Raw genomic sequence first — 27,053 nt, 5'->3', positions numbered from 1 at the left:
GAAGGTACAATTTCAAAGTACCATAAAAAGAAAAAAGAAAAAAAAAGAAAAAAAAGAGAGGGGAAATATCCCACAATAAAAAGAAACTTCCAGATAATGAGATCGGTTTCCTTTCACCATTCCTAAATCATTGTGTTTCTTCCTTGAAATGATTCTCTTTAATAATTATGTGTTTCTCAAATATATTATACACATATTTTTATTCATTTCATTTCCATCTTCCCTACTTTAAATGTTTATCTAGCAGCTTGTTGTTTCTATTCTAGGCATATCACCCATTTTGAGCTTAATCCCTCTTTGTGAAAATACTCTACTGCATAACTCCATTCCGTTTTTAATTTTTGTTTAGAAGTTTTCCTAATTATTGCCGTTATTCTGGCTAAATTCATATATTCTACCAATTTTAGATGCCAATCTTCAAGTGATGGGACTTTATCTCCTTTCCAGTTTTTGGCTAGTACTATTCTTGCCGCTGCACATGCGTATAGGAGGAGACTTCTCCTATCTTTGGGGGTGTTCTCAGGTAGCAAGCTTAGGAGGAAGGTCTCGGGTTTTTTTTCAAACGTCCACTTCAACATTTTTTTTAATTTCTCGTAAACGTTATTCCAAAATATACTCACTTTGCTACAATTCCACCAGCAGTGAAGATAATCTCCTGCTTCTGCTTTACACTTCCAGCATCTATCAGATTCCTTTTTATATATCTTGGCTAATTTGGCCGGTGTCAAGTGCCACCTAGATACCATTTTCCATATATTTTCTTTTATCCCCATACAAGCCGTGAAATTAATATCCTCCCCCCACAATTTGTCCCACTGAGAGCTATAGATCGTTCTTCCAACATCCTGCGCCCATCTTATCATTACGTGTTTAGTCATCTCATCTTTCATATCCCATTCAAGTAAATGTTTGTAAATTTTTGCTAAAGACTTTGTGGGGTTGTCTAATAGTAATTCCTGTAATTTTGATCTATTTTCAACAAATCCAACCGCTTTGTGTTTATTGAAGATGCTTAACACCTGGCAATAATGTAGCCAGCTCAGACAGTATTGTTCTATTTGATGGTAGGGTTTTAATACATATTGGTCATTAACCTTATCTACTAATTCCTTGTATGTTACCCACTTTCCTCCTTTAGGATCTTTACTCATTGAAACCATCTCCAAGGGGGAGGTCCACCAGGGGATTTTGGGTTCTAAAAGTTCCCTATATTCATTCCAGACATTAAATAGAGATCTTTTAAAGACATGGTCTGAGAAGGAATTATAGTCTCCTGTTTTTTCTTTTAGCAGATACGAGTGCCAACCCCGTGTATTTCTGAAGCCTTCCAAATTTAATAGGTCTTGATCTTCTAGTAAAAACCACTCTCTCATCCAGCATAGGCACGCTGCTGCGTAATAGATCTTCAGGTTAGGGACCCCCCATCCTCCCCTCTCTTTGGCATCTGTCAGTAATCTATATTGGACCCTAGCTTTTTTCTTTTCCCAAATGAATCTGCTAATATCTTTTTGCCACATGTCAAATGTTTCTTTTTTAATTCTAATTGGTATCATTTGAAATAAAAATAAAATTTTGGGTAGAATCATCATTTTAGTCGCCGCTATTCTCCCTGAAAAAGTCATATTTAGCCCTCCCCATTTATCCAAATCCTCTCTAATCGTTTTCCATGTTTTAACATAATTATCTTCAAATAGGTTAACATTATTTGGTGTTACTACTATTCCCAGATATTTTATTTTATTCGTTATTTCCCACTCAATAATACTCTTCAGTTTGTCCAATTCATCTTTCCTTAAATTTTTTGTCATTATTTTAGTTTTCCCCCCATTTACTTTAAATCCCGCTAATTCTCCATAATTTAACAATTTCTGTTCTAACTTTCCCATCATGTCAATTGGATCCTCCATCATTACAATAATATCATCGGCAAACGCTCTTAATTTAAAAATCCTTTTCCCTATTGAGATCCCTTTAAACTCCTCATCAATCCTAAAGTCGCAGATTAGGAATTCTAATGCTGCGATGAATAATAGCGGCGATAAAGGGCACCCTTGACGTGTTCCTTTAAATATTCCAAATTCTTCCGATAGCTTTCCATTAATGATTAATCTGGCCGTTTGTGTGCTATAAATTGCCTCAATTGCTTTCATAAATTTACCCCCTATTCCAAATTTTCCCAAGGCTCTTTTCATAAATCCCCACTCTAAATTATCGAAAGCCTTTTCGGCATCTAGAAAAATAAATGCAGCTTTTTTGCTGGGGTTCCAGTCTATATATTCGAATAGATTTAGGAGAATTCTTAGGTTATTGTACATTTTCCTTTTGGGTAGAAAACCCTGCTGTTCATGTCCTATAAGTCTGTTTAATATTCCTTTTATTCTGGTGGCTAAGATGTCCGCGAAGATTTTATAATCAACATTTAACAATGATATGGGTCTATAGTTTCCTAACTCCTCCTTTCCCCCTTTATCTTTGGGAATTAAGGTTACGAACGCTTCCTGCCATGTCTTTGGGGGCGCCCCTTTTTCCAATATTTCATTCATTAATTTTTGATACGTCTCTATTAGCTCATTCTTAAAGATTTTATAATGACAGCCGGTAAGGCCGTCCGGCCCTGGCGATTTCCCCAGTTTAATTTTGGATATGGCATCCTCTATCTCCTGCCTTGACACCGCCTTATTTAATATCTCCTTTTCTTCCAAGGTAATGGGGTTCTCTTTAAACTTTCTAAAATATTCTTCCAATTTCTTTTCATTTAACTCTCCCCCTTTATACAATTTCTTGTAATATTTGACGAAGCAGTTTTGTATATCTTCAAAATTAGTCCATCTCTTTCCCCCTTCATTCACTGCTGTTATTAATCTTTCACTTTGCTGTTTCCTCAATTTCCAAGCCAGGAACTTCCCCGCTTTGCCTCCGTATTCAAATGTCCTTTGCTTGGACCATTTGATTCTATTTACTATTTCCTCATCCAATACCTGAGTCAGCCTTTCCTGTAAAATTTTTAATTGTGTTATTAATTCTCTGTCCTTAGGTTTCTTCCCCAATTCCTTTTCCTTTTCCTTTATTTCCTTCCCTATCCTTTCTAACTTTTCCCCCTTCTCTCTTTTAATTCTACTTTTCTGTTGAATGTACAATCCCCTGGCATATGCCTTGCTCGCATCCCAGACGGTTGATAATTCCATCTCATGGGATACATTAAGTTGGAAGAACTCATTCATCAATTCCTTCATCTTGCCTACAAATAGTTCATCCTCCAATACTCTATCATCCATGCGCCACCTTCTTCTATCTAGATTATTTTCCTTTAGCCTGACCATGGTCGCATTGTGGTCTGTGATGGACTTTACTAAGATCTCACATTTCCTAGTCATCGCTATTAGACCCCCTGTGAGCCAGATTGAATCAATTCTTGAGGCCGAGTTTCTCGCCCCCGAATAGAATGTATATTTTCTCTCTGATGGGTTCCTCAATCTCCACACATCTTTTAGCTCATAATTATCCACTAATCGAAAGAAACTCCCGGGTAGCTTCCCTCCTTCTTTCCTGACCCCATCTGATCTATCTATCTTGGGTAAGACCACGCCATTAAAATCTCCTGCCAGAATAATCTCTTCACTTTCGATATGTTCATTTAGAATTCTTTCCATTTTTTTGAAAAATTTAGTTTTACAACCATTCGGGGCATATGCATTTACCACCATGACCTTCCCTTTTAAAGTAAATATCCTTACTCCTATTATCCTCCCTTCTTCATCTTGGAAGGCTTTTTCGGCTTTCAGATAGTTTTTCACGTATGTGACCACTCCTCTCCTTTTCTTTATGTCTGCCGATATATACTCAATTCCTAACCTGTTATTTTTCAAAACTCTTTTATGTTTCTGGGTCACATGCGTCTCCTGTAAGCAAATTACATCCCACTTATCTTTCTTCAGAATGTGTTCAACCCTGTTTCTTTTCAATTTACAATTCAGCCCATTGATGTTCCATGAGAGTATATTAAGTTCCATCTCTTTATTTTCTCAAATCAGCTCAAGACCAGTAACTCCTTTGACTCTAGCCAAAATAAACTCCTTAAAAATTCAAAAAATATGCTTTCACCAACACTCTGGTTCACCAAAACTCAAACAAGTCAGGAAGGGGGGAGCAGAGATATGTATATCTGTATGTGTTTGTTTGGAATGAATGGTAAGGAAAGGGAGGGGGGAAGAAGAAGAAGAAAAAAAAAGAGAAAAAAAAAAGAAAAAAAAGAAAGGGGGGGATAAAAGAAGGGGGGAAGGGGGGGGAAAGGGTGGGGGGAGGGACAGGGACAGGGAAGGGGGGAGGAGGGAAGGGAAGGGAGAGAGAAGGCGAGGGAAGGGGGGTAGGGAAAGTTGGGGTAAGGGAGAGGCAGGGAAAGAAGTAATTTAAAAAAAAAAAAAAGGGGGGAGAAAGAAAATAGGGGGGAAGGGAAGGTGGGAGGGTGGAAAATGTTATTTTATAAAGTAAGTAAATAAAGTCAAGATTTCTCAGGTATTTGAACCAAATTCGTTTCAAATGGCTTATTTTCTTTATCTATTCTTCCACTGCTTCTGCCCCCAGCAGTTCCTCCCCAAACCTTTCAAAAAAACTTTCCAGCTCTTCAGCTGACTTAATTGTTTTCCTTTTGTCCTTAAAAGTAAATGTCAATCCCTCCGGGAATTCCCACACGAACCATATACCTTCTTTTATCAGGACATCTGTCAATTTCTTATACTTCTGTCTTTTAAACAAGAATCTTTTCGGAATCTCCTTATAAATAGCTATAGCTTTACCATCAATTACTAGGCTCTCCTGCTTTTTTTTCTGCAAAATTTTATCTTTCAATAAACCTGAGTTTAGGACCAGCACACAATCTCCTGGGCCTTTGAATTTCTTTGATTTCTCTCCTCTGATTCTATAAATCCTGTCTACATCCATCATTAGATCGTCCTCCTTTACCTTTAACCAAGTCGCCAATTCCTTAAGTAATCTTTCCTCTATCCTATCATTAGGTCTTTCCGGCACACCCCTCAACTTCAACACCAAAGCTTTCTGCCTCATTTCTAATAGGGCAAGTTGGTCTGCTAAATCCTCTTGCATTTTCCTTATCTCCTGTTTATCTTTCTCTTCTTCTGCCCGCAGTTTCCTTCCTTCCTTGCTTTCCTTTATTAATCTATTAACACTTTCCTCCTGTTTATTAACCTTAACATTTAAGTCTTTTATTGATTTCTCGACCTCTTTGTTTCTGCCGTATAAGTCCTTGATCTGTCCGGTCATTTCCATGATGACTTTGGAGTTATTCTCCATTTTAGTCTCCATTGAATCTATTTTAATCTCCATTGAGTCCATTTTAGTCTCCATTAAGTCCAACTTATCGTTCAGCGATTTATTCATTTCCGTTATCAAGTCTCTGATGTCCCCCAGTTGGTCATTGTCGTTGGGGTTGGATGTTGATTGTCTCCTTGCCGTTGCAGCATTTGTTCTTGCTCTTGATCCCATGATATTGTGTGCGGGCCCGTTGCCAAAAAAAAGAGATATTTATCCAGCCCAGTATGAGTCTAATAACCAGTAAGATGCTTGTCTTGCTTGCTTGAGTAGTCCCCTGTTGCTTTTCGTGGGAATTCCACAGGCAGGTCTTTATCTCAGCATTAAAGCCGTATCTAGCTCCAGTATAATAATTCAGAAATGGTGATTCCAGCAGTGTAGTCCTTGGTCCCACTCCTGTCTTTAATAGCCACTTTAGTGGCCACTTTCAACTAAATAAGGAATAGAGAGTCCATATGGTTCCGTATCCACTAGATGTCGCCACTTGATGGGTTTCTAGATGTGTATGTCTTTTCACTTCCGTGAAGACGGAGGAAGCCAGGGTATTACTGAGTCATGGAGAGGGGCTCCTCCATTTTATTTCCCCTTTCCAGTGTATTCTTTCCTTTTTTTCCTTTATTGTCCCTTTGATCTCCCTTTAATCACCTCCTCCTCCTCCGTCTCCCGTCTCTGGCTTCCAACCTCCGGGTGAAATGCTTTAGATCGTTCTCTCTCTCCCACAAGCTGTTATTTTGAAACAGTCTCTCCTCCCGATACAGTGTATCTCTCTGATTTCGCTCTCCTCCCCCTGTGCTTTTTTTATTTTATTATAGAAGACTCTCAGTAACGAAGTCTTGAAAGAGCTCTTTGCAAAGTCTCTCCTTTGTTCACGGGGGGGGGGACTTTCTCTATCAAACCTTTCAATCAGAGGGTCCCAGACGCTTACCGGGCAAGCTCTTGGGCGTCGCGACGATCGGTTTGGGGGTGTAAAGCTTGGGCTCCTCTCCGCAGCCTCTCACAGCTTCGCTGTGCCGGCGCAGAGTTCCGCCCTTCTTCGCTGCCTTCCCCGTATCTTTTGGCAAAAAGCCCCGTGCTTTTGCCTTTCCTGGGGGGTGTATTTGACGCCGAATCACCCCCCCGTTTTCTCTAGCCGATATCGTCTTTCGCGGAGCACACGGAGCTCGCGTTTTTGCGGCTTGCTCCTAGCGCGTCTGACCCGGAAGTATATGGAATTTATCTCAGCTGCTTCTTCCGAGATACATGGCCCAGCCCTACACAGGAAGCGAGTCCCGATGCCTCTCAGGCCAAAGGGTGAGTTTGAGGAGCATCGGGGCTTCGCAGAACTGCTCAGCTGGGGGTGTGGAAGAGGCCTCCTACCCAGGGGCGTACCCAGGATCAAAACTAGGGGGGGCAAGCCATGGTCGTTCAGGGGCGGGGCCAAGGCACGGGAGGGGAGGTGCCACAAAGTGGAAATGTGGGCGGGGCTACAGGGCCAGCGGGCCCGACGAATCTGCGGCGGCGGCTGCTGCAGCCACTAAATGAACCCCCTAAACTCTCTCACATGAAATTCCCCTGCTCTGAAGCAGGGCCGTCTCTAGGCCCGGGTCCGGTGGCGCAGGGTGCCAGGCCACCAGGGGCGCCACTGTGCCCGCTGAGAGGCGTGCCTCTCAGCTGTTCATCGGCTTCAGGCTGCTTTCCGGAGGCGTGCGGGCCTGGGGCCGCCTCCGCCATGCGCAGGGGCATCACAACAGGGGGCGGGCAGCACCCCTGGCCCAGGGCCGGCCCTATGGCCAGGCTGGGTTGCGCAGGGCTTCGGCCCTCCAGGCGGCAGCCGCACAGTGAGCTGCACCCGCCGTGCTGGGAAACGGGGTGGGGTGGGGGCACCAGAGGGATCCGTCACACCACGGTGCCAGGGCGCCAGGTATGCGTAAGACGGCCCTGCTCTGAAAACACCGCTCCCATCCATTTACGGCTAGCCATCCCCCTGAAAAACCCCTTTGGGCCCCGCTTTCCCTCCTCCAGGTCCCCCCGAAGCATTGCCAGTTCCCACCCTATATATCTGGGATGGGGAAGGAGCTCAGAGGTCTGCTAGTCCTGGGGGGCCATCCCCCCGTGGCCTGGGAGGATACTGAGGACCCCCACCACCAAGCTGAGACCCTCAAAGAAGAAGAAGCTGCCACCGCCGCCTCCCCATCACAAGGGAGCAAAAGATGGGAAAGGTGGGGTGGCGCAGCGCAGGCAAGTGAGCGAGCCCCCCCCCCAGCTGCGACCCTACGGCGGCGGCGGCTCCCCCGCCCTCAACGCCCCTCTCTCGGCAGGGGCAGCAAGGGAGAGTGGCTGGGGGGGCGCATTGCAAAGAAGGAAACAGCAGCCAATGCCCGGAGAGGGCAATGCACGCAGGGGGAGCTGAGAGCTGTGCCGCCCCCCAAGGCAGCTCCTTTCCTATTGCCGGGGGTGGGGGGCGGGGAGGAAGGGTCACTGCCGCTGGGCTACTCCTGTCGCCGGCAATCCGGCGCAAACGCCCCCACGCAGCTTCCTTGCAGCAGCCACGACCACCGCCTTCGGGCGCCGCCCCCCACTCCTCCTGAACTGGCTCCTGTCGATGCACTTCCTCTCCCGGCCAGGAGGAGTCTCAGTAGCAACTCCTAACTCAGGGGGGTAGGGGGGTGCGGAGGGGGGAAGGGGCGATTCCCAGCCCGCGGCGCCGACGATTGCAGTGCAGCCTACCGGGAGGCAGAGCGCGGCAGCGGCTGCAACCAATGCAGGGAGCCACGTCTCCTTCGCTTGCCAGCCCAGCAGAACTCTTAGGCAGGAGAGGTTGCCGCCCAGCAGGGCTTTCCATTGGGAGGCGCGAAGGCTTTAGTGGGCGGGAATTGGTGCAAATGTAGGCAGGGCGGGCACCAGCAGCGTGCACCAGCAGCGTTTCCTCCCCCTCTCCCCTCCCGTGTCAACAAGCGAGGCGCCTACACAGGGTATTTGCTTCCCTAGTCTTGCCCGCAGTTTGGTCTTCTGGGGGGGCAGCTGCACCCCCCTGCCCCATGCTGGGTACACCCATGCTCCTACCCCCCCAGCTAAATGCTCTGATTCAGCATGATGTTGTTCCCTTTGCTCCTAACATGATAGAAGTTGTTATTCTCCTGGCCCACAAGACTCCCAAGGTACACATTGAACAACTTAACACAGGGCTGGGAAACTTTTACGGCTACATGGGCCAGATCCTTTTCACACCTGTCAATCACAAAACACACACCTGTCAATCACAAAACATCAATATGACATCTCATGTCAAATAATGACATGCTAATGACATCGCCTACCTGTCAGAGAGGCATGGCTGTCCCCTTTCAAACTCCCAGTCCTGGAGGGGAATGCAAGGAGACTTAAAGGCGTCAAAACAGCCCCCGTGCTCCGAGTGCTCCCCCCTCCCAGAAAAATAGGTGCTGGTACTCACCAAGAAGTTGTTACAGAAAGTGCCACACTTTTAACAACAACAACAACAACAGAGGCACAGGCACTGCGCACCTATGAGTACGCCCTGATAAAAAGCACCGCATGCTCCCATTTCAGCCTGAAATGGAAGTGCAACAGCTGTCTTAAGGCCTTTGTAAAGTGCTGTTTGAAGCATCCACCCCACCCCCAATTTTCTTTTAAGTAGCATCAACCGATGGACCAGTGGGTATGGTTTGGGCAGAATGGCCTCGCAATCCACTTCTGATCTGTGAGCCGGAGTTTCTACACCCCAATTTAAAAGAAGTAATGGAAGTTTCAGACCAGCTAAATGTTTTGTGTTTGTGTAAATGACAGAACAAGTGCACTGCTTCATAGAATAAAGAAAATGTTCTGCTTGCGGGGGGGTGGGGTGGAAAGGTGGTTTTTTTAATGATATATTTTAGAACCAGAGGACGCACACAGCACTTTCTCACTTTCGTACGTTCTGTCTATACAGCTAGACTTCCTTTTTTGTATGGTTCATTTATTCGCTACAGGTATGTTACAGTTCCCAAAGGGGAAACTGTCTCAGTTGGGGGGGGGATAGGCCATACAATTGCTAAAGTCACACAGCAGTGGACAAAAGCAGAATGAAACATAAAAAAGAGAGAACATGCAGATAGCTCAGTGTGTCCTCAAGCATCCGGTCAATTCAAGCAAATTTTTAACCCATCCTGTTTTCTCACCTTCATTCCAGCTGCTTGTTTCCTTATATAACAGAAATCAAACACTTGAATGCTCAGTTGGCTATTTTCCCTGAGGCTCATGAAGCCACCAGACATGCCTCTTTGTCAGGAAACTTTTTATTTCTGTCCCCCAGCAGCCCAAAGCTCTACTTCATCTCTCCAATTGTGAATGAGGGTTTTGGAGGAAAGTTTGTCCCTTTCAAAACAAGCGTCTTGATTCTTTCCAGCCTGACTTGTGACTCCTGCTGTGTCCTCCGGCTATTGTTGCAGTGTGGTTAACGTGCTTTAATTATGTTGGAAAAGTTTGAATAACTTCTGTGCTCAATAGATGTTGCATTTGTGCTTTCCAAAAGCCAAAACAAAACAAACCCTGCAGAACACTCTCTTTTTTTTTCTAGCACATTTTAGGACAAGATGACAGAGTGTAATTCCATCTCTGCCAAGCTTTTGCCAAGGGGAAAAGAAGGGTTTTCAGTTAAGGATGTAATACTTACTGAGGATATTTCTATTTCTACTTCAATGAATCTCCCAAGCTCAGGACAGAATGACCAAAGCATGCTATAGGTTCTTATGGAAGTCTGCACCAATCAAGAGTGCTGTGCCACAAAATTTAAATGGTGCGCTTTTCAATCCAATTTACAAAGAGCAGCACAGCGCAGTTTGCAGTATAAACAGCTAGTTTGCAATATTTATAGGGTGGGAGAACAGGAATGCCTGCTTCCCCAAACCATAATAGTGTTCAGATTTATTTTTTTGTTTAAAAAGTGACCTCCTTCAAAGATAAAAAAAAAGGTAAAGGACCTCTGACGACAGTTATGTCCAGTCACGAACGACTCTGGGGTTGCAGCGCTTATCTCGCTTTATTGACCAAGGGAGCTGATGTTTGTCCGCAGACAGTTTTTCCGGGTCATGTGGCCAGCATGTCTAAGCCGCTTTTGGCAAAACCAGAGCAGGCCGTTTACCTTCCTGCCGGAACGGTACCTATTTATCTACTTGCACTTTGACGTGCTTTTGAACTGCTAGCTAGGCAGAAGCTGGGACCGAGCAACGGGAGCTCACGCCGTCGCGGGGAATCAAATCGCCGACCTTCCGATCGGCAAGCACTAAGCTCAGTGGTTTAGACCACAGTGCCACCCGCATCCCTTCAAAGATAGTTTTGTGCAAATGTCACCCTGCAGGTCCAAATTCCTAGTTACCGTAGGTAGCGGCAGCACCACAGCCATAACTGCAAGCCCGCCACTTGCCAGCTGGGACAGAAGTCAGGGTGCAGGCAAATTGCCATGCGATATCAGTGGTGCCAGCTTGGGATGTAGCAAACCCAAGACCAGCTCAACCCACCCTCCCTGGTCCTGAAATGACTTGCATCAGGCCTTTCCATAGGCTTTTACCGCTGTCAATCCTACAACGCAGCCATTAAGCAGGTGACCCAAGGAGTTCCGCACCAGTGGAGTGACATTGGTGTGAGGCAGGGTGGAAGCTGGCAGAGCTGGGTGGAGGGACACCTCTACTCAATCCTCACACACATACCCAGCCCAACAGAGAGGGTGTTTGGAGTCACTATCATCATCATACATTTTAAACCAGCTTTGGTCTTATTGTTATGAGCAACCCTCCTCTGAAGGTACCGAAAGGACAGATCTACGTTCTGTATTCTGATCTATGTTGCATTCTGCATTTTGAGGAATGGCATTTTGAGGACTACAGAAGAGAGCAGCAGATTAGGTGCCACAAATCTCCCAATATATTTGGAATTATTTTACCTTGGCTTTATTGTTAGGAACAGCTGCCTCTCAAAATACTGATCTTGGCGAGGTGGAGTTTAAGAATATCAGAAGAAATACTCCTATATAGTCTTGTAGGATGTTAGTTCTGGTTCCATTTTTTTAATAACCTAATGAGGAAAGTAATTTTATTTCATAACTATACTTTAAATTAAATAAATGACTTTATCTCAATTAGAAATATCCTTTTTTTAGTTTTGCTTCTGTGTTATCCAGATTGAGGGTGTATAAGTGTTGTGCATTGTTAAATGGTTATATTGCTAAAAACTGAACAAAAATTATAAAAAATACTATTCTGCCGTGTGTGTATGTTCCAAAGTGATCTATAGTGCATAGTTGCATCAGGCAATGTACGTAGTGCTTGCCTAAAGCCATTTTGTCACTCCTTTTGAATGTAACCCTGATTTCTGTGCTTGCATCCTCTGGCTTAAGGCTTGAACATAAAAAGCTGTGTTTCACAGTCAGACTGCTAACCTTTCTGGTACTGTCTATTCTGTTGGGAGCTCTCCTGGGTCTTTTGCGATGATGCTACTTGTTTCCAACTTGAGATGCTAAACACTACCCTTGAACTATGGCCCCTTAATTACAATAAGGTTGTTAAGAATCCTAGTTATCAGCGAAGAGGACATTACTGTAATATTAAAACTCGTGGCACTAGTAAGCTTTCTTCGTTGTTGTTTCCATCCCTTCGATGTTGCTTCCATCTCTGTTACCCTTCCTCTCTGCCTCCTCCATGAGGGAATCCATAGTTTGTTCTTATTTTTTGCTTTCTGACAACCTCTTTTTCCTTGCATTTCCAGGTAGGATTGACACTCAGCCCTTTCCCAGATTTAAATGAAGATGACCAGCTTTGGTGTCATTTTGGGGAAACGAGCCATGAGGCGGAGTTACAAGAAGGGGCTATTACCTGCAACCCTCCTGATGAAATCCCTCCAACAACAAAAGGCCAAGGTAAATAAAAGAGCAGGTCTTCACATTAAATATACAGTGATACCTCTGGTTACGAACTTAATTCGTTCCGGAGGTCCATTCTTAACCTGAAACTGTTCTTAACCTGAGGTACCACTTTAGTTAATGGGGCCTCCCGCTGCTGCTGGGCCGCCGGCTCGCAATTTCTCTTCTCATCCTGAGGTAAAGTTCTTAACCCGAGCTAGTACTTCCGGATTAACGGAGTCTGTAACCTGAAGTGTTTGTAACCGACGTGTTTGTAACCCGAGGTACCACTGTGTATGCCCGTGCTTTCCAACTTTGAAGGTATCTACTTATAGTAATTGCTTTGGAAGCACACATACGTTCCCTGCCTAACCCATTGCTCTTCATATTGGCCCAAGACGTGTAACCAGTCATCCTCTTGAATTAGAAAGATTGGCAGCTGCTACCCACAATAGCCACACTTCCCCCAATACCGTCTGCACTAAACCTGTAAAGAGTGAAGGACAAGCTGTGGCATAGCGTGGGTTGGCAGTGCCCGGGGAAAGGCAAGTATGGTGCCCCTTAACCCATGGTTCCTGTCAGGGCCAGGTGACAGTGGTGGCAACAGCTCCATTGCCCCCCCTCCCCATGCTATGCCACTGAGGAGAAGCATTCACCCTCAACACTGGCAAGCACTAGAGAGCCCCTGTTGGTTAATGAAGAATGAAAACTATATTGGACATTTTGATGCCATTGCCATGTTGGTCCTGATAGCTATGTGCCCCATCACATTCCCAAGATCAAGGAAAAACGACCCCTTAAAACACCCACACAGTTTTTCCAAGTTCGAAAGACCATTCAGAACCTTTACAGAGGCCATCTCTGTTGACCATACATAATTACTGTGAAAATTTGTTCATTTCTGGCCGTATATATGCATTTTGTGCTTGTTAGCAATCCATAATTTTTTATTGACAGGTAGCAAGCACACACTTTATGCCATGTGATGCCATCTTTTATGGATTGTTGCATGTGAGAGTCAGTAGTTCCCAGTGGACTGTAAGAAATCTAAGCCATTTCTCCTGAGATGATTTAGCACATGCAAAGAAGAATACTTGTAAATAGCATTTTCAATACCTACCTACCTACATACTTGGAATTAACTGGCACTTAAAAAAACAAACAGCAATTTTCAGCTGACCCCAGTATATGAGCTAAAGTGAAAAACAACCTGGAATTTTCAATAGAATTCTTCAGAAAGTGGGTTTAAATCTGAGCTGTCACCACTCTTTCAAAAAGCTGTTAGAAGAAAGCTGAGTTTGAAATTGCTCAATAGCTTGTGAAATAACTTGTCAGAGGGGTTTAATGATTTCCGGAAAAGGAATAGCTGGAAGCCTCATTGAGGAAGTCCCCATTTTTATATATAGCTCTTGATCCTTAGTTCAGCAATAATCCAGATTAGAAACCCATTAATGGTGGAAGTATATGGAAGAAGTCAACCAGCTTTCCAAATAAGTTTTGCTTATTATTTGGAGCACATACTGGTTATTTCAGAAACCCTAAACTCCTTTTGTTTTATTCATAGTGTGTGATTCATAATTGCACACCCTGTCAGTGTAAAAAAATAAAAAGCACAATCTTCTGAATTCATGCACCTTATTTTTCTTGGTTTTTCAGACTTGAATTGTTCAGTAGTAGAATACATTGTCCCTTTCGAATAGGCATTTTCCTGATCTAATAGTCAGGGGCTTTTAAACATTTTATCATACTTCTATCAGCTTTTCTTTTTCTTTCTTCCATTTAGTTCCTGAACGCTTAAAGCAATTTCATTTAGGGTGAACAGAAGGTTCTCGCACTAACCCCCACAAGTTCAAGAAATGGCTTGGACAGGCATTAACATTGTGCCAAGAAGTATTCATTATAAAGCATCTCCCCACGCAAATTAATCTCTAATGTTTTTTTTGGTAGATTATGTCTTGGTTCTACTGCGTCTGACCTTTGGTGATAATATATTTCTTGCATCGGGTACATATCCTTTTTATGACTGTGGAGAAGCTATAAACCGTATTGAAAATGAACCGTAAGTATCTAGCTGCCTAACATCATTCTCCTTCCTATCCCGCAAACCCTACGTGCATTCAAATATTGTAATAGTTAAGTCTCCTAAGTGAACTGAAGTGTTCCTATTTTATTGCACAGTACTTTTGCCTCCCTAGACCCTTTCATCAGGCTCCACAACGTATATTATGAAAAACATGCCGCCCTACTTCATCTTTCGATGTTGCTCGTTCACCATTTCTTAATTCTACTGCATTTGCTCTTTGGTGGTGTAAGGGGAAGAGAATATAGGGATCCTCCTCCCCTCATCAGAAGCAGCGAGGACGCTCAGGAGTCCAGTCAGGAAGTGGAGAGAGAGGGCCAGGGCTCTGGCAGCATGGGAGAGCCCCTGCTACACAGGAGGGAGGAAGAGAGAGGGGGGGAAAGGGGGGGAAGGAAAACATGGAGCGTAGACCCTTTTTCCCTCTGGTTCCGGAATTACGCAGGAGAAGGAGGGGAAGGAGGTTTGCTGTCCCGAGACTCTTATGTTGGAGGAGGTCCAGGGGCGGTCCAGGGGCGGATTCTGCATCGGACTGAGCAGACATGTTGTACATACCCAGCTCACTGTAAATAGCCTGCACTAAATAAAAACTGCATGCGGAGCGTCGTTACTCTAGAGTAGTCACAAGAACCTCTGACAGGTGGTATAATATATCTAAGACAGGCATGTTCAACACGTTGATTGATCACAGATTGGTTTTGGTGAGGGGTCAGCAAACTTTTTCAGCAGGGGGCAATGTCCTTCAAACCTTGTGGGGGGCCAAAATATATTGGGGGGGGGAGATGAACGATTTCCTATGTCCCACAAATAACCCAGAGATGCATTTTAAATAAAAGGACACATTCTACTCATGTAAAAACATGCTGATTCCCGGACTGTCCGTGAGCCAGATTTAGAAGGCGATTGGGCCGGAACCGCCCCCCGGGCCTTAGTTTGCCTACCCATGGTTTTGGTAGACAGACAGAGAGAGAGAGAGAAGCCCAGCGTGCTCCGACTGGCTCCTCAGAGAGAGAAAGGGCTGGTTTAGGGAGGGAGAGAGAGAAAAGCAGGGAGGAGAATCGCGGAGCAAAGAAGGAAGCAACTCGGAAGGGAAAGAGTTAACAGAGAAGCTCAGCGCGCTCCAACTGCCTCCTCAGATCTGTGTAACCTAATATATAAATATAGTTTGACTCTTCTCACTTGTTTTGTTACTTGTCCATCTAGTAACTATCTGGCCATGGTGATACCCAAACATAACTACTGTATCTGTGAAATAAAGACCCCTTTATTTATTTCATAAACTTTAATGACTTCGGAGGGGTGGGAGAAGGGAACACTTGCTGAAGAATGACAATGGGAGAGTGGGGTAGATTGCTGCCAGTTTTTGAGACTGGGTAGTAGATCACAGCCTACTTGAAGCTGGACGTGCCTGATCTAAGATGTTTTTTTCTGTCCATCATTGTTTAGTCAATTTGACACTTTGGGGCACGAACATACTGTTTTCCCCCCACTTACTAAGGAGCACTCACCCAAAAATGAAAATGATGAGTCCCTGGATTGTATTCGTAATAAATATGATCTAATATCCAGAGTACTTTCTGGATCCTGGCTTCAGACCACTTCCTTTGAGCTTTCCATGCTTCTCGGGTCTACAATGGGTGGAGATAGTAGCACTACAGCTGACCAACTTACAATATCACTTCCCATGATTAGAAATGTTAATGATTAAGTGGTGTCTTAAATAAAATATATAAATTAAATAAAAGACATGGGCATCTCAGGGCCATGGCTCCTTTCAGATTTCTGAATTTCCCATTTACTTTGTGGTGGTTGTGACGCTTTTGAGTCATTCTTGCCAAACACGTGACTGTTTCACCTGGAATCCTGGGAGACAATCCTTGGACTGTTTGTGTGGCAGCTGCCAATCCACAATACAATTTTGTTCTACGGAAAAGTGAAGTTATTTATTGCTATATGAAATGAAATTCTAAGGAAGACTTGTAAAGGAGGAGAAGAAAGGAACAACAAATCTTAACCTTTTGGCTTATCCACACAGGTGTTTTTCCTGTGCAAGCAGTAGATGGAATTGCCAGTGGGCCTGGAAAACCCATATCTGTGAGGACTCTTCTTCAGAAACAGATGTGATTCAGCAAAACATGGTAAAACTTTTAAAAGTAGAATGATCAGATCTTATTTAAATACAGCAATATCTCTGGTTACGAACCGTCCTCTTTGCAAATGCTTTGGGTTACAAGCTCCACTAACCTGGAAGTAGATGCTCCTGGTTGCAAACTTTGCCCCGGGTTGCGAGCAGAAATCGCACGCTGGAGGCCCCATTAGCGAAAGCGCACCTCAGGTTGAGAACAGTTTCGAGTTGAGAACGGACCTCCGGGACCAGGGCCGTCTCAAGCAGGTCAGGCGCCCTGGCGCTGAGCCACGGAGATCGCTCCGGCGCCCCTGCCCTCGCAGCGCACAGCATGGCTTCCGCGCGGCTTCGCCGCGAGCGCCCCCCCCTGCCGGCCCCGCGCCCCGCACCACCGGGACCTTACCTAGAGCTGGGCCTGTCCAGGGCGAATTAAGTTGGTAACCAGAGGTACCACTGTATTTAAATGGTGGTTTCTATTTTATTTTTATTGTAAATAAATTGGAAAGGAATAGCAACAATCTGAAAGTAACTTCAGGGGGGGAATTCTGGGGGTTTTCTAACTCCTTGGTGGGGAATGGAAATAAATTTTGGAGTGAAGTGACTGGGAAGCCGTTCCATGTTTTCTTTTCAGTCCATTTTGCTGTTTTACTTAAATGGCTGGGAAGGAATTTCAAGAATGGGAATGAAAGTTCAGCATTTGCTGCAGTCATTTTTAGCATGTCTAATTTGAAAAGCTGTAATCAAATCTGTCACTAAGCATGAAGATCTTCAGAACAACAAAAATTCAGTTGTCCAAAGTAGGTGCAGATGTTTAGCGATATAATATTTCTAGTTTTAATTACATATGAAAATCTCTCTTTTTTTCCCCTCCTAGGCGGAAAAATGCCCACACTTTCTAGATCCCAACCCTAAAATAATACCCATGGAAGTCCCAACGAAAGTATCTTTTGAAGGAAAGAATCTGGATTATTATGAGGTAATTTTCACAAAGTGCTTGAATATATTTTAATACTATATACATCTCAGCATTCGAACAGTGTCCTCTTCCGAATTCTGCTGTTTGCAAACTCCTTGTGCAAGAAACGTTACACAGTTCCAAGCAGACATTGAACAATTCCTTGCATACATGACTGATGGTTTCTTTAAGCTTGCTTTCATAAATATTTCACAAATATAACAATAGTCTTCAATATTATACAGTTGATGTGGGTAAATAATTAAGAACCTGTATGCTTTTTGTTCTTTGATTTACTTGTCGTGTTTGTTGCATTTGACTTAACGTTATAATGAGCAGAGAAACATATTTGTCTAGTTTATATCTTTTGTTGAAGTGTCTGCCGTATTTTATAGCTTCGCTCTGTGGCCAAACATTCTCCCCCCCCCCCCCGACATTTATCAGGGATGATAAAACTGTTTTTACTTTTCCTCTCTTCCCCATGCTAAGCTGAAACGTTTGGGTGTTGTGAAACATCTCTCATGTGGAATGTAAGCAAATTATATGTGTGTCTCTTAAATCAGTGGTTCTTAAACTGCTCTTAAGCTGTCATAGTTGCCCCATTTTTCTCCAGGATGAAGGGGTACTGGATCTCCTGATTAGAAACCATTTACTGGAGTGGAGAAACAAGATTATTATTATTATTATTTATTCCTTCATGGATCAATGCCTTGTCGTGGCGAAGGGGCTTGAATAACTCAGAGAAGCTATGAGCTATGCCATGCAGGGCCACCCAAGATGGACAGGTCATAGTGGAGAGTTTTGACTAAACATGATCCACCTGGAGAAGGAACTGGCAAGCCACTCCAGTATCCCTGCCAAGAAAACTCCATGGACAAAGACAACAGGCATATAAAAGTTATGACGCTGGAAGATGAGCCCCTCAGGTCGGAAGGCGTCCAACATGCTACTGAGGAAGAGCGGAGGACAAGTACAAGTAGATTCAGAGCTGATGAAGCGGCTGGGCCAAAGCCGAAAGGACGCTCAGTTGCGGATATGCCTGGAAGCGAAAGGAAAGTCCGATGCTGTAAAGAAAAATATTGCATAGGAACCTGGAATGTAAGAACCATGAGTGGAGGTAAGCTGGATGTGGTCAAAAATGAGATGACAAGAATAAATATAGACATCCTGGGCATCAGTGAACTAAAATGGAAGGGAATGGGCGAATTCAGTTCGGGTGACTATCGTATCTACTACTGTGGGCAAGAATCCCGTAGTAGAAATGGAGTGGCCCTCATAGTCAACAAAAGAGTGGCAAAAGCTGTAATGGGATGCAATCTCAAAAATGACAGAATGATCTCGATACGAATCCAAGGCAGACCTTTTAACATCACAGTAATCCAAGTTTATGCACCAACTACCGGTGCTGAAGAAAGTGAAATTGACCAATTCTATGAAGACCTACAACACCTTCTAGAAATGACACCAAAGAAGGATGTTCTTCTCATTACAGGGGATTGGAATGCTAAAGTAGGGAATCAAGAGATAAAAGGAACAACTGGCAAGTTTGGCCTTGGAGTTCAAAATGAAGCAGGGCAAAGGCTAATAGAGTTCTGTCAAGAGAACAAGCTGGTCATCACAAACACTCTCTTCCAACAACACAAGAGACGACTCTACACATGGATATCACCAAATGGGCAGCATCGAAATCAGATTGATTATATTCTCTGCAGCCAAAGATGGAGAAGCTCTATACAATCAGCAAAAACAAGACCTGGAGCTGACTGTAACTCAGATCATCAGCTTCTTATAGCAAAATTCCAGCTTAAACTGAAGAAAGTAGGAAAAACCACTGGGCCAGTAAGATACAATCTGAATCAAATCCCTTATGAATACACAGTGGAAGTGAGGAACAGGTTTAAGGATTTAGATTTGGTGGACAGAGTGCCTGAAGAACTATGGATGGAGGCTCGTAACATTATACAGGAGGCAGCAACGAAAACCATCCCAAGGAAAAGGAAATGCAAGAAAGCAAAATGGCTGTCCAACGAGGCCTTACAAATAGCGGAGGAGAGGAGGCAAGCAAAATGCAACGGAGATAGGGAAAGATACAGGAAACTGAATGCAGATTTCCAAAAAACAGCAAGGAGAGACAAGAGGGTCTTCTTAAATGAGCAATGCAAAGAAATAGAGGAAAACAATAGAATGGGGAAAACCAGAGATCTGTTCAAGAAAATTGGAGATATGAAAGGAACATTTCGTACAAAGATTACCATAATCAAGGACAAAAGTGGTAAGGACCTAACAGAAGCAGAAGACATCAAGAAGAGGTGGCAAGAATACACAGAGGAATTATACCAGAAAGACATGGAGGTTTCGTACACCTCAGGTAGTGTGGTTGCTGACCTTGAGCCAGACATCTTGGAGAGTGAAGTCAAATGGGCCTTAGAAAGCACTGCTAATAACAAGGCCAGTGGAAGTGATGATATTCCAGCTGAACTATTTAAAATTTTAAAAGATGATGCTGTTAAGGTGCTACACCCAATATGCCAGCAAGTTTGGAAAACTCAGCAATGGCCAGAGGATTGGAGAAGATCAGTCTACATCCCAATTCCAAAGAAGGGCAGTGCCAAAGAATGCTCCAACTACCGCACAATTGCGCTCATTTCACACGCTAGTAAGGTTATGCTTAAAATTCTACAAGGCAGGCTTAGGCAGTATGTGGACCGAGAACTCCCAGAAGTGCAAGCTGGATTTCAAAAGGGCAGAGGAACCAGAGACCAAATAGCAAACATGCGCTGGATTATGGAGAAAGCTAGAGAGTTCCAGAAAAACGTCTACTTCTGCTTCATTGACTATGCAAAAGCCTTTGACTGTGTCGACCACAGCAAACTATGGCAAGTTCTTAAAGAAATGGGAGTGCCTAATCACCTCATCTGTCTCCTGAGAAATCTCTATGTGGGACAAGAAGCTACAGTTAGAACTGGATATGGAACAACTGAGTGGTTCAAAATTGGGAAAGGAGTACGACAAGGTTGTATATTGTCTCCCTGCTTATTTAACTTATATGCAGAATTCATCATGCGAAAGGCTGGACTAGATGAATCCCAAGCCGGAATTAAGATTGCCGGAAGAAATATCAACAACCTCAGATATGCAGATGACACAACCTTGATGGCAGAAAGCGAGGAGGAATTAAAGAACCTTTTAATGAGGGTGAAAGAGGAGAGCGCAAATTATGGTCTGAAGCTCAACATCAAAAAAACCAAGATCATGGCCACTGGTCCCATCACCTCCTGGCAAATAGAAGGGGAAGAAATGGAGGCAGTGAGAGATTTTACCTTCTTGGGCTCCTTGATCACTGCAGATGGTGACAGCAGTCACGAAATTAAAAGACGCCTGCTTCTTGGGAGAAAAGCAATGACAAACCTAGACAGCATCATAAAAAGCAGAGACATCACCTTGCCGACAAAGGTCCGTATAGTTAAAGCTATGGTTTTCCCAGTAGTGATGTATGGAAGTGAGAGCTGGACCATAAAGAAGGCTGATCACCGAAGAATTGATGCTTTTGAATTATGGTGCTGGAGGAGACTCTTGAGAGTCCCATGGACTGCTAGAAGATCAAACCTATCCATTCTTAAAGAAATCAGCCCTGAGTGCTCCCTGGAAGGACAGATCGTGAAGCTGAGGCTCCAATACTTTGGCCACCTCATGAGAAGAGAAGAATCCTTGGAAAAGACCCTGATGTTGGGAAAGATTGAGGGCACTAGGAGAAGAGGACGTCAGAGGACAAGATGGTTGGACAGTGTTCTCGAAGCTACCAACATGAGTTTGACCAAACTGCGGGAGGCAGTGGAAGACAGGAGTGCCTGGCGTGCTATGGTCCATGGGGTCACGAAGAGTCGGACACGACTAAACGACTAAACAACAATTGAGTTTATATACTGCCCTATACCAGGAGGTCTCAGGATGGTTCACAGAAAAGATCACAACATATATAATCAGAATAAAAAGAACGCAATAACATCCTCCCAGAAAAGAACCACATTTTAAAAGGGTATAGGATAGTCTGCAGTCATGAAGAATAATGAGAGGGTGTTCCCTGATGTCCAGAAAGGCAACCAAGTCTGCCCCTTCTGCTCTTTCTTAATCTTGTTCCTCCTCCACCCATCTCCTCCATTCCTTCTAGAAAATTCCACCACACCTTCTTTGGCTCTGTACCTCTCTGCCTCAGTGGCTGTATCAGAAGACCCGTATCTGAGAAGTTGCATCTTAAACGTAACAGTTCCTGGAGCTTTGTTGGTCTATGTTTATAGCCTAGGGACAGCATGATACTTTTATGTGAAATGCAGATTATTGTGAAATAGTCCATTAAGCGAGGTTTTGCTCCTTCCCCAACAACCTCTGGCATAAAGGCCCTTGAGAGATTAGTGTTTCACATTTAATGGACAGCTGCTCTAAATGTAGTTTGGAGCTTCCTATGCCTCATCTTGGATGTAGCAATCAATATTTGTGCGGTTTTAATTACAGGATATGAATATGGCTGCAGTAGGAAAAAAATAAAAAAGGTTAGGTGTGGGTGCAGTGCAACTGCGTTGAGCTATAAACAGGAATACATATGTAATTCCTGTTCCCTCTGTGCTCACGCATACCCTTGAAGTGATGTGCAGGGATGCTCTGTGAAAGAATTGCTATTCCTTAATGTGTCCTCTTTTGATGGTGGTTTGTCTGTAGCGCCAGAAGAAGTACATTTAGCAGCAGCATGGAACAACTACAGTCATCCATTCAACTGCGGCCTCCATGTTGTAGAAAGCAATATAGTAGTAGTAGTAGTAGTAGTAGTAGTAGTAGTAGTAGTTATATGCTGTCCATCTGACTGGGTTGCCCTAGCCACTCTGGGCAGCCTCCAGCAAAATATTTAAAACACAGTAAAACATCAACCATTAAAAACATCCGTAAACTGGGCTGCCTTCCAATGTCTTCTAAAAGTCAAATAGTTGTTTATCTGTTTGACATCTGATGGGAAGGCATTCCACAGGGTGTGCGCCACTATGAAGAAGGCCCTCGGCCTGGTTCCCTGTAGCTTCATGTCTTGCAATGAGGCCCTCAGAGCTGGACCTCGGTTTCCCGGGCTGGATGATGGAGTTGGAGGTGTTCCTTCAACACTTTGAATTGTGCTGAGAAATGTCCTGGGAGCCACTGTAGTTCCTTTAGGACCGGTGTTGTATGGTCCCGGTGGCTGCTCCCAGTCACCAGTCTAGCTGCCACATTCTGGATCAGCTGTACTTTCCTATAGGTAGCCGCGCGTATCCCCGTGTCCCAAAAGCTCTCTGAAAAACATTTACAAAATGTTGAGTAATGAAGGACACAATTCACCTATTGCATATCCTCATGACTAACACAACACCACAAATTTATTGTGTCTCCTTTGTATCTGTGACACAGCTCCATGGTTCCTCTGATACGGTTTGCTTTGATCCAGGAGCTGCCTAAGGGCTTTAGTTCGCAGTTTCCAGTCTACTACTACTGTCAGATATCTGTCAGGAGGTTACCAGACATGAATACCTATAGCTAGAAACTTAGACCTTTTGGCAAGGAGACCCTGTCTACTCTTCCCTAGGCTTTTTATTCTCTTGGGTTCTTTTGGAGAAGAAAGAAAGCACAACCTACAGCCCTCAGCTTCCATAGATTGACACACACACCCCGGAATGTTACTATGAACATTGTTCATTCTACAACAATCAGGTTTTAATTTTCACTGGTCACTCCCATCCATAGATTACTGCAGAAATCTTTACAATCTCACTATCCTTGAATTACATTGAATTCCTGGGCTTTTGGGGGGGGGGAGATGTGTGTGAAAGAGAGATATACTTTTGTAGTTGGCAGATAATTCTAGATTCATTCAGCTTCAAATTGCATGTGCCCGTTCCACTTTTTTAACAATAAAAATATATATTTATAAAACTTTTAAACTCAATAGGAGATATTGTATTGTATGAGTATCGTGTTATTTTACCTACTGGAATTAATTACAGTACCAGTTTTATGGTAACCAAACTATTGGGCATCAGGAATCTCATCTGCTGAGTTCCACCGCCTCAAATTTCGACATCTTAAATGGGTGGCAAAAATGTCAATTGTTGTAGGAAGATCAGATCAACAAAGAAATATGTTTCAGTCCATACCTCTACTGCGATTTTGGCCATACATGTCCCTTAAGATTTAGCAGACAGAAACTTGGCTACAAATTGGATGTGGGAGTCCAATTCACAAGTAACTACTTGAAGGAGTTATCACTGTGTGGTGACTTGCAGTATTCCCCTCACTATTAAAGCACTATTAAAGCTCAGGTACCCACACTTTTACAATGGCTTGCCAGACTTTTCTCTGTACTCAGCCGCGGGATCTCAATGATTGTAGTCTTTGATTTGGGAATGTTAATTTGTGTGCTTTCAGGTCATCTCCTCTATAAATCCTTTCGAACTAACAGGACCTGCTAATGGAAGAAACCTTTCTGCATTAATGGAATGTAGAGAGGGATGATCCTGCTTGCCAAACAATCTAGAATTTAGCATGCTACCTAACCTAGACACCATTACACTTTACAATTTAATCTCCCGATCAAAACTATTCAGTGGCACCATCATGGTTGTTCCAGGACAGAGCACCACCCCTTTAAAATCACTGCAACATTCTTGCTTGGGGGTGTAAAGTTTCTCTTAAACTTTAGATTTTGGATTACATCAACATTTGTCTTGCCTGAGAGCCTGTCAGAGCCTTTGTACCTCCTTGCTTCCTGAATCTGCTACCTGTTCAAAATTTCTTTAATTAAAATATTTTTCTCTCTCTTCAGTAACCCAATTTACACTTTGAATTCCTTTCCAAATACATCCTAGTAACATTGTGGAGAAGTATCTAGCCCCTGAGAAGGGCAATATGAAAAGCGGGGGAATGAAAGTAAAAGAGTGCTGGGACATTTCTTGCCACCCCTCTCTGTAGTCTGCCTTTCCTGTTTCCCACACTAATGAGTAAGGCAAGGAGATGAAGAAAAGGCAGAGAATCAACTCTTCCCTATTAAAAAAAAAATTCTTGGGTTGGGACACCTCAGGTCTTTCTGCAGCAACCTCTCAGCAAGCTGCCTTTTTAATGACTTTCTCAAATTCATTCTGCTGTGTGTTCAAGAGCACCCCTTTCAGCATTGTGACATGGCTGAAATGTAGGAATTCCTCATTTGGCAGTTCATAAGTTGGTTATTTTGGCTGGGGAGATAGCATTAAGAGCACATACAATGCAGATTTTGTGACTACACTTTCACTTTCTCCACCAGCTGAATCTTGTGGGCCATTTCCCAAGCTACTTCTTAGTTCATTCTTGTTTCATACTTGGCTATTGTTTGGGAACTCTGCCACTTTCTCAGAAAGGAGAGAATTCCTGCTGTATTTACAAATTCCACTGTCAGCTCTTTCTAATTTCCAAATTTTGTTTGTAAATCTATAGAAGCTTGATTGATTGATTGATTTTTAGATCTTGGTAAGAGCTGAAATTACCATTTTGGACAAAACGGTAGTACAGAGTTGGTTGTGGTGGTGGTGATGATTTCAGTTTCTTCCCTGTGCTTCACCATAAGGTCCCAGCATGGGTTATAGCCATTTTAAAAAGACAACATTAAAATCAGTTTACAACAAATATTTTAAAATCATTTGTTTTTGTAGCTGTCGTATTGTTTCTGGTTTTCCTGAGAACTCTCCTGTTAGCTAAGGTTGAGAGAGAGTGAACTTCACTGAGCTTCAGATCCAAGTAGAATAGCGATGGGATTAGAGCCAGGAAACCTATACCAGCACTATGATGCATCCGAGTTCCCTTTGCTTATATTTCACTTCCTGGGTGTGGGGTAATGGCTAGTGCATAGGCCTTAGACTAGGGAAACCTTGCTTCAAATCCTTGCCTAGCCATGAAGCTCACCAAGCCAGTCACTGTTTCTCCGTCTAACCCACCTCACCGGGCTGCGAAGATAAATAGAAAGGTGGGATTAAAAATGCATCAAGCAAAATTCTTCCTGGTTTAAGTACTGCTCCTATGGTAGTAATTTTAATACTTTGCACACAGACCAAGTCCCGCCAGTCACAAAGTTTGCTTGTGCCCTCTCACAGTGATTTCCTTCTGGCATTGTGGAGCCACAGGGTTGGGCTTAGACTCCTGCTGTGATGACAAGTGCAGGAGAAGAAAATATCTTCAGGACGTGGGTACAGAGAGGCCCTTAAGATGGGTTGGTGAGATCAAGCCACAGTCCACCAAAGCTGTTCCCCAAAGTTGTGAGCTCCCTGCGGACTGATTTTTCTGAGAAGTAAGGATGAGATTTGGGGGGGCCACAGGCCTTAATATTGCCTTCTCCTGCCTTTGGAAAAGCACTTAGAGGAAATGTTTTGCATGCTTTCCATCTCTTTTTGATTATAAATCATTTGGAGTAATCTTTTTGGAGCGTCAGAAAATGTTGTAAAGTCCTGCATAAAGTGCCTACGCGATCTGTGTTATAGTTGTGATTGCCACAGTTTAATGATTAAGGCTCTCGATTTGATCTAGTTGTTTCCAGAGCTGGAAGCTAAACTACTCAGTGAAACTACTGTTTGCCTTGTGCTGGTATTCTAAGTCCAATATCCTTCTCTTACAGGGTAGCGATTTCAGAATTGGAAATAACCACATTCAGTTTGAGACCAAAGTGGAGAAGGCATCTGACGGAACTTTCTTTTTTCAAATCCAACCGGTAAATATCAGAAATGGTGGGGTGGGGTGCTTATGAATCACTTTCTCTCTTGCTTTCTTCAAGGCTGAGCACATTCAGCAATGAGCTCACCTTTCCACCTATAGTCAATATGTTGGTTGTGTTCAGAATTCTCTCCTTCCCTCCTTCCCTCCACTGCCAGCTTTGACACAGAGATATTGGCTTCGTTAAGCCAAAGTTTCCCATTACATCTAAATTCTGGAATACTGGCTTAATGTTGATTATCAGGATCATAAGCCATTGTCCCACTTAGTTGGGCTGGCCGTAGACCAATATACTATGAGGACAGAGATGAAACAAGCTGGCTATGGCTTGATGTTGGTGATAGACCTAAGATAAAGAAATAGATATGATAAGATCTACGCTGTTTTTGGGATCGTTGGCCTTTGCTGCTGAATGTTGATGAGATTTTCCGATTTTTGTCATTCACTTTTATTGAGGCAGTCAAAAATATATCTATACTTTGTACAAATGCCTAAGTGGCACAACAGGATTGTTAAAATTTGCTCATGGGGGGAGAGCGATTTGCTGTGGTCGCCACTAATACATCCTGTACTTTTAGAATGAAAGCCATTTATGTGTGTTTGTGTTCATGTTTTTCTCAGTTCTTTGAAAGATACATTTGTTTAACACCCACTGCTGTTTGCGTCTTACAAACATGACTAAACATTGCACTTCCCCTTTATGTGCCTTTTGAAAATGAGATATTATATATATACACACACACACACATATATATAATCATTTTCTGCTACATTCATCTGTTTCCTATTCTTTTGGAAAGGTTACAGCTATCTTTGTTCTGACAAGTGTTATAATCGTATGAATGCATCTCCTAGTAGAAGTATGTGGTTGTTGTTATTTGTGCCATCATTTTGAAGATACAGCAATCATAATATGACCGTGGTAGTAGGTAGCTACTTGATTTGGAATGAGTGAGTT

At 43.4% G+C, this 27,053-nt stretch overlaps 1 protein-coding gene across 7 annotated transcripts in view; it reads left to right on the top strand.

The window, feature by feature from the left end:
* Positions 1-27,053, top strand: part of PLXNB2 (plexin B2) — a 351,723-nt gene that overhangs the window by 256,538 nt on the left and 68,132 nt on the right. For all 7 annotated transcript variants that reach the window (XM_035128378.3, XM_088676784.1, XM_088676785.1 and 4 more), the window contains 5 exons: positions 12,061-12,211; positions 14,141-14,252; positions 16,306-16,408; positions 17,270-17,371; positions 26,001-26,093. In XM_035128378.3, the coding sequence (XP_034984269.3) occupies positions 12,061-12,211; positions 14,141-14,252; positions 16,306-16,408; positions 17,270-17,371; positions 26,001-26,093 (561 nt within the window). The remainder of the gene's footprint in view (positions 1-12,060; positions 12,212-14,140; positions 14,253-16,305; positions 16,409-17,269; positions 17,372-26,000; positions 26,094-27,053) is intronic.

Source organism: Zootoca vivipara, chromosome 9 (assembly GCF_965207765.1).
Source record: "Zootoca vivipara chromosome 9, rZooViv2.hap1.1, whole genome shotgun sequence".
Classification (NCBI taxonomy): domain Eukaryota; kingdom Metazoa; phylum Chordata; class Lepidosauria; order Squamata; family Lacertidae; genus Zootoca; species Zootoca vivipara.
The sequence above is the reverse complement of the archived record's forward strand: the minus strand, read 5'-3'. Positions and strand labels throughout refer to the sequence as shown.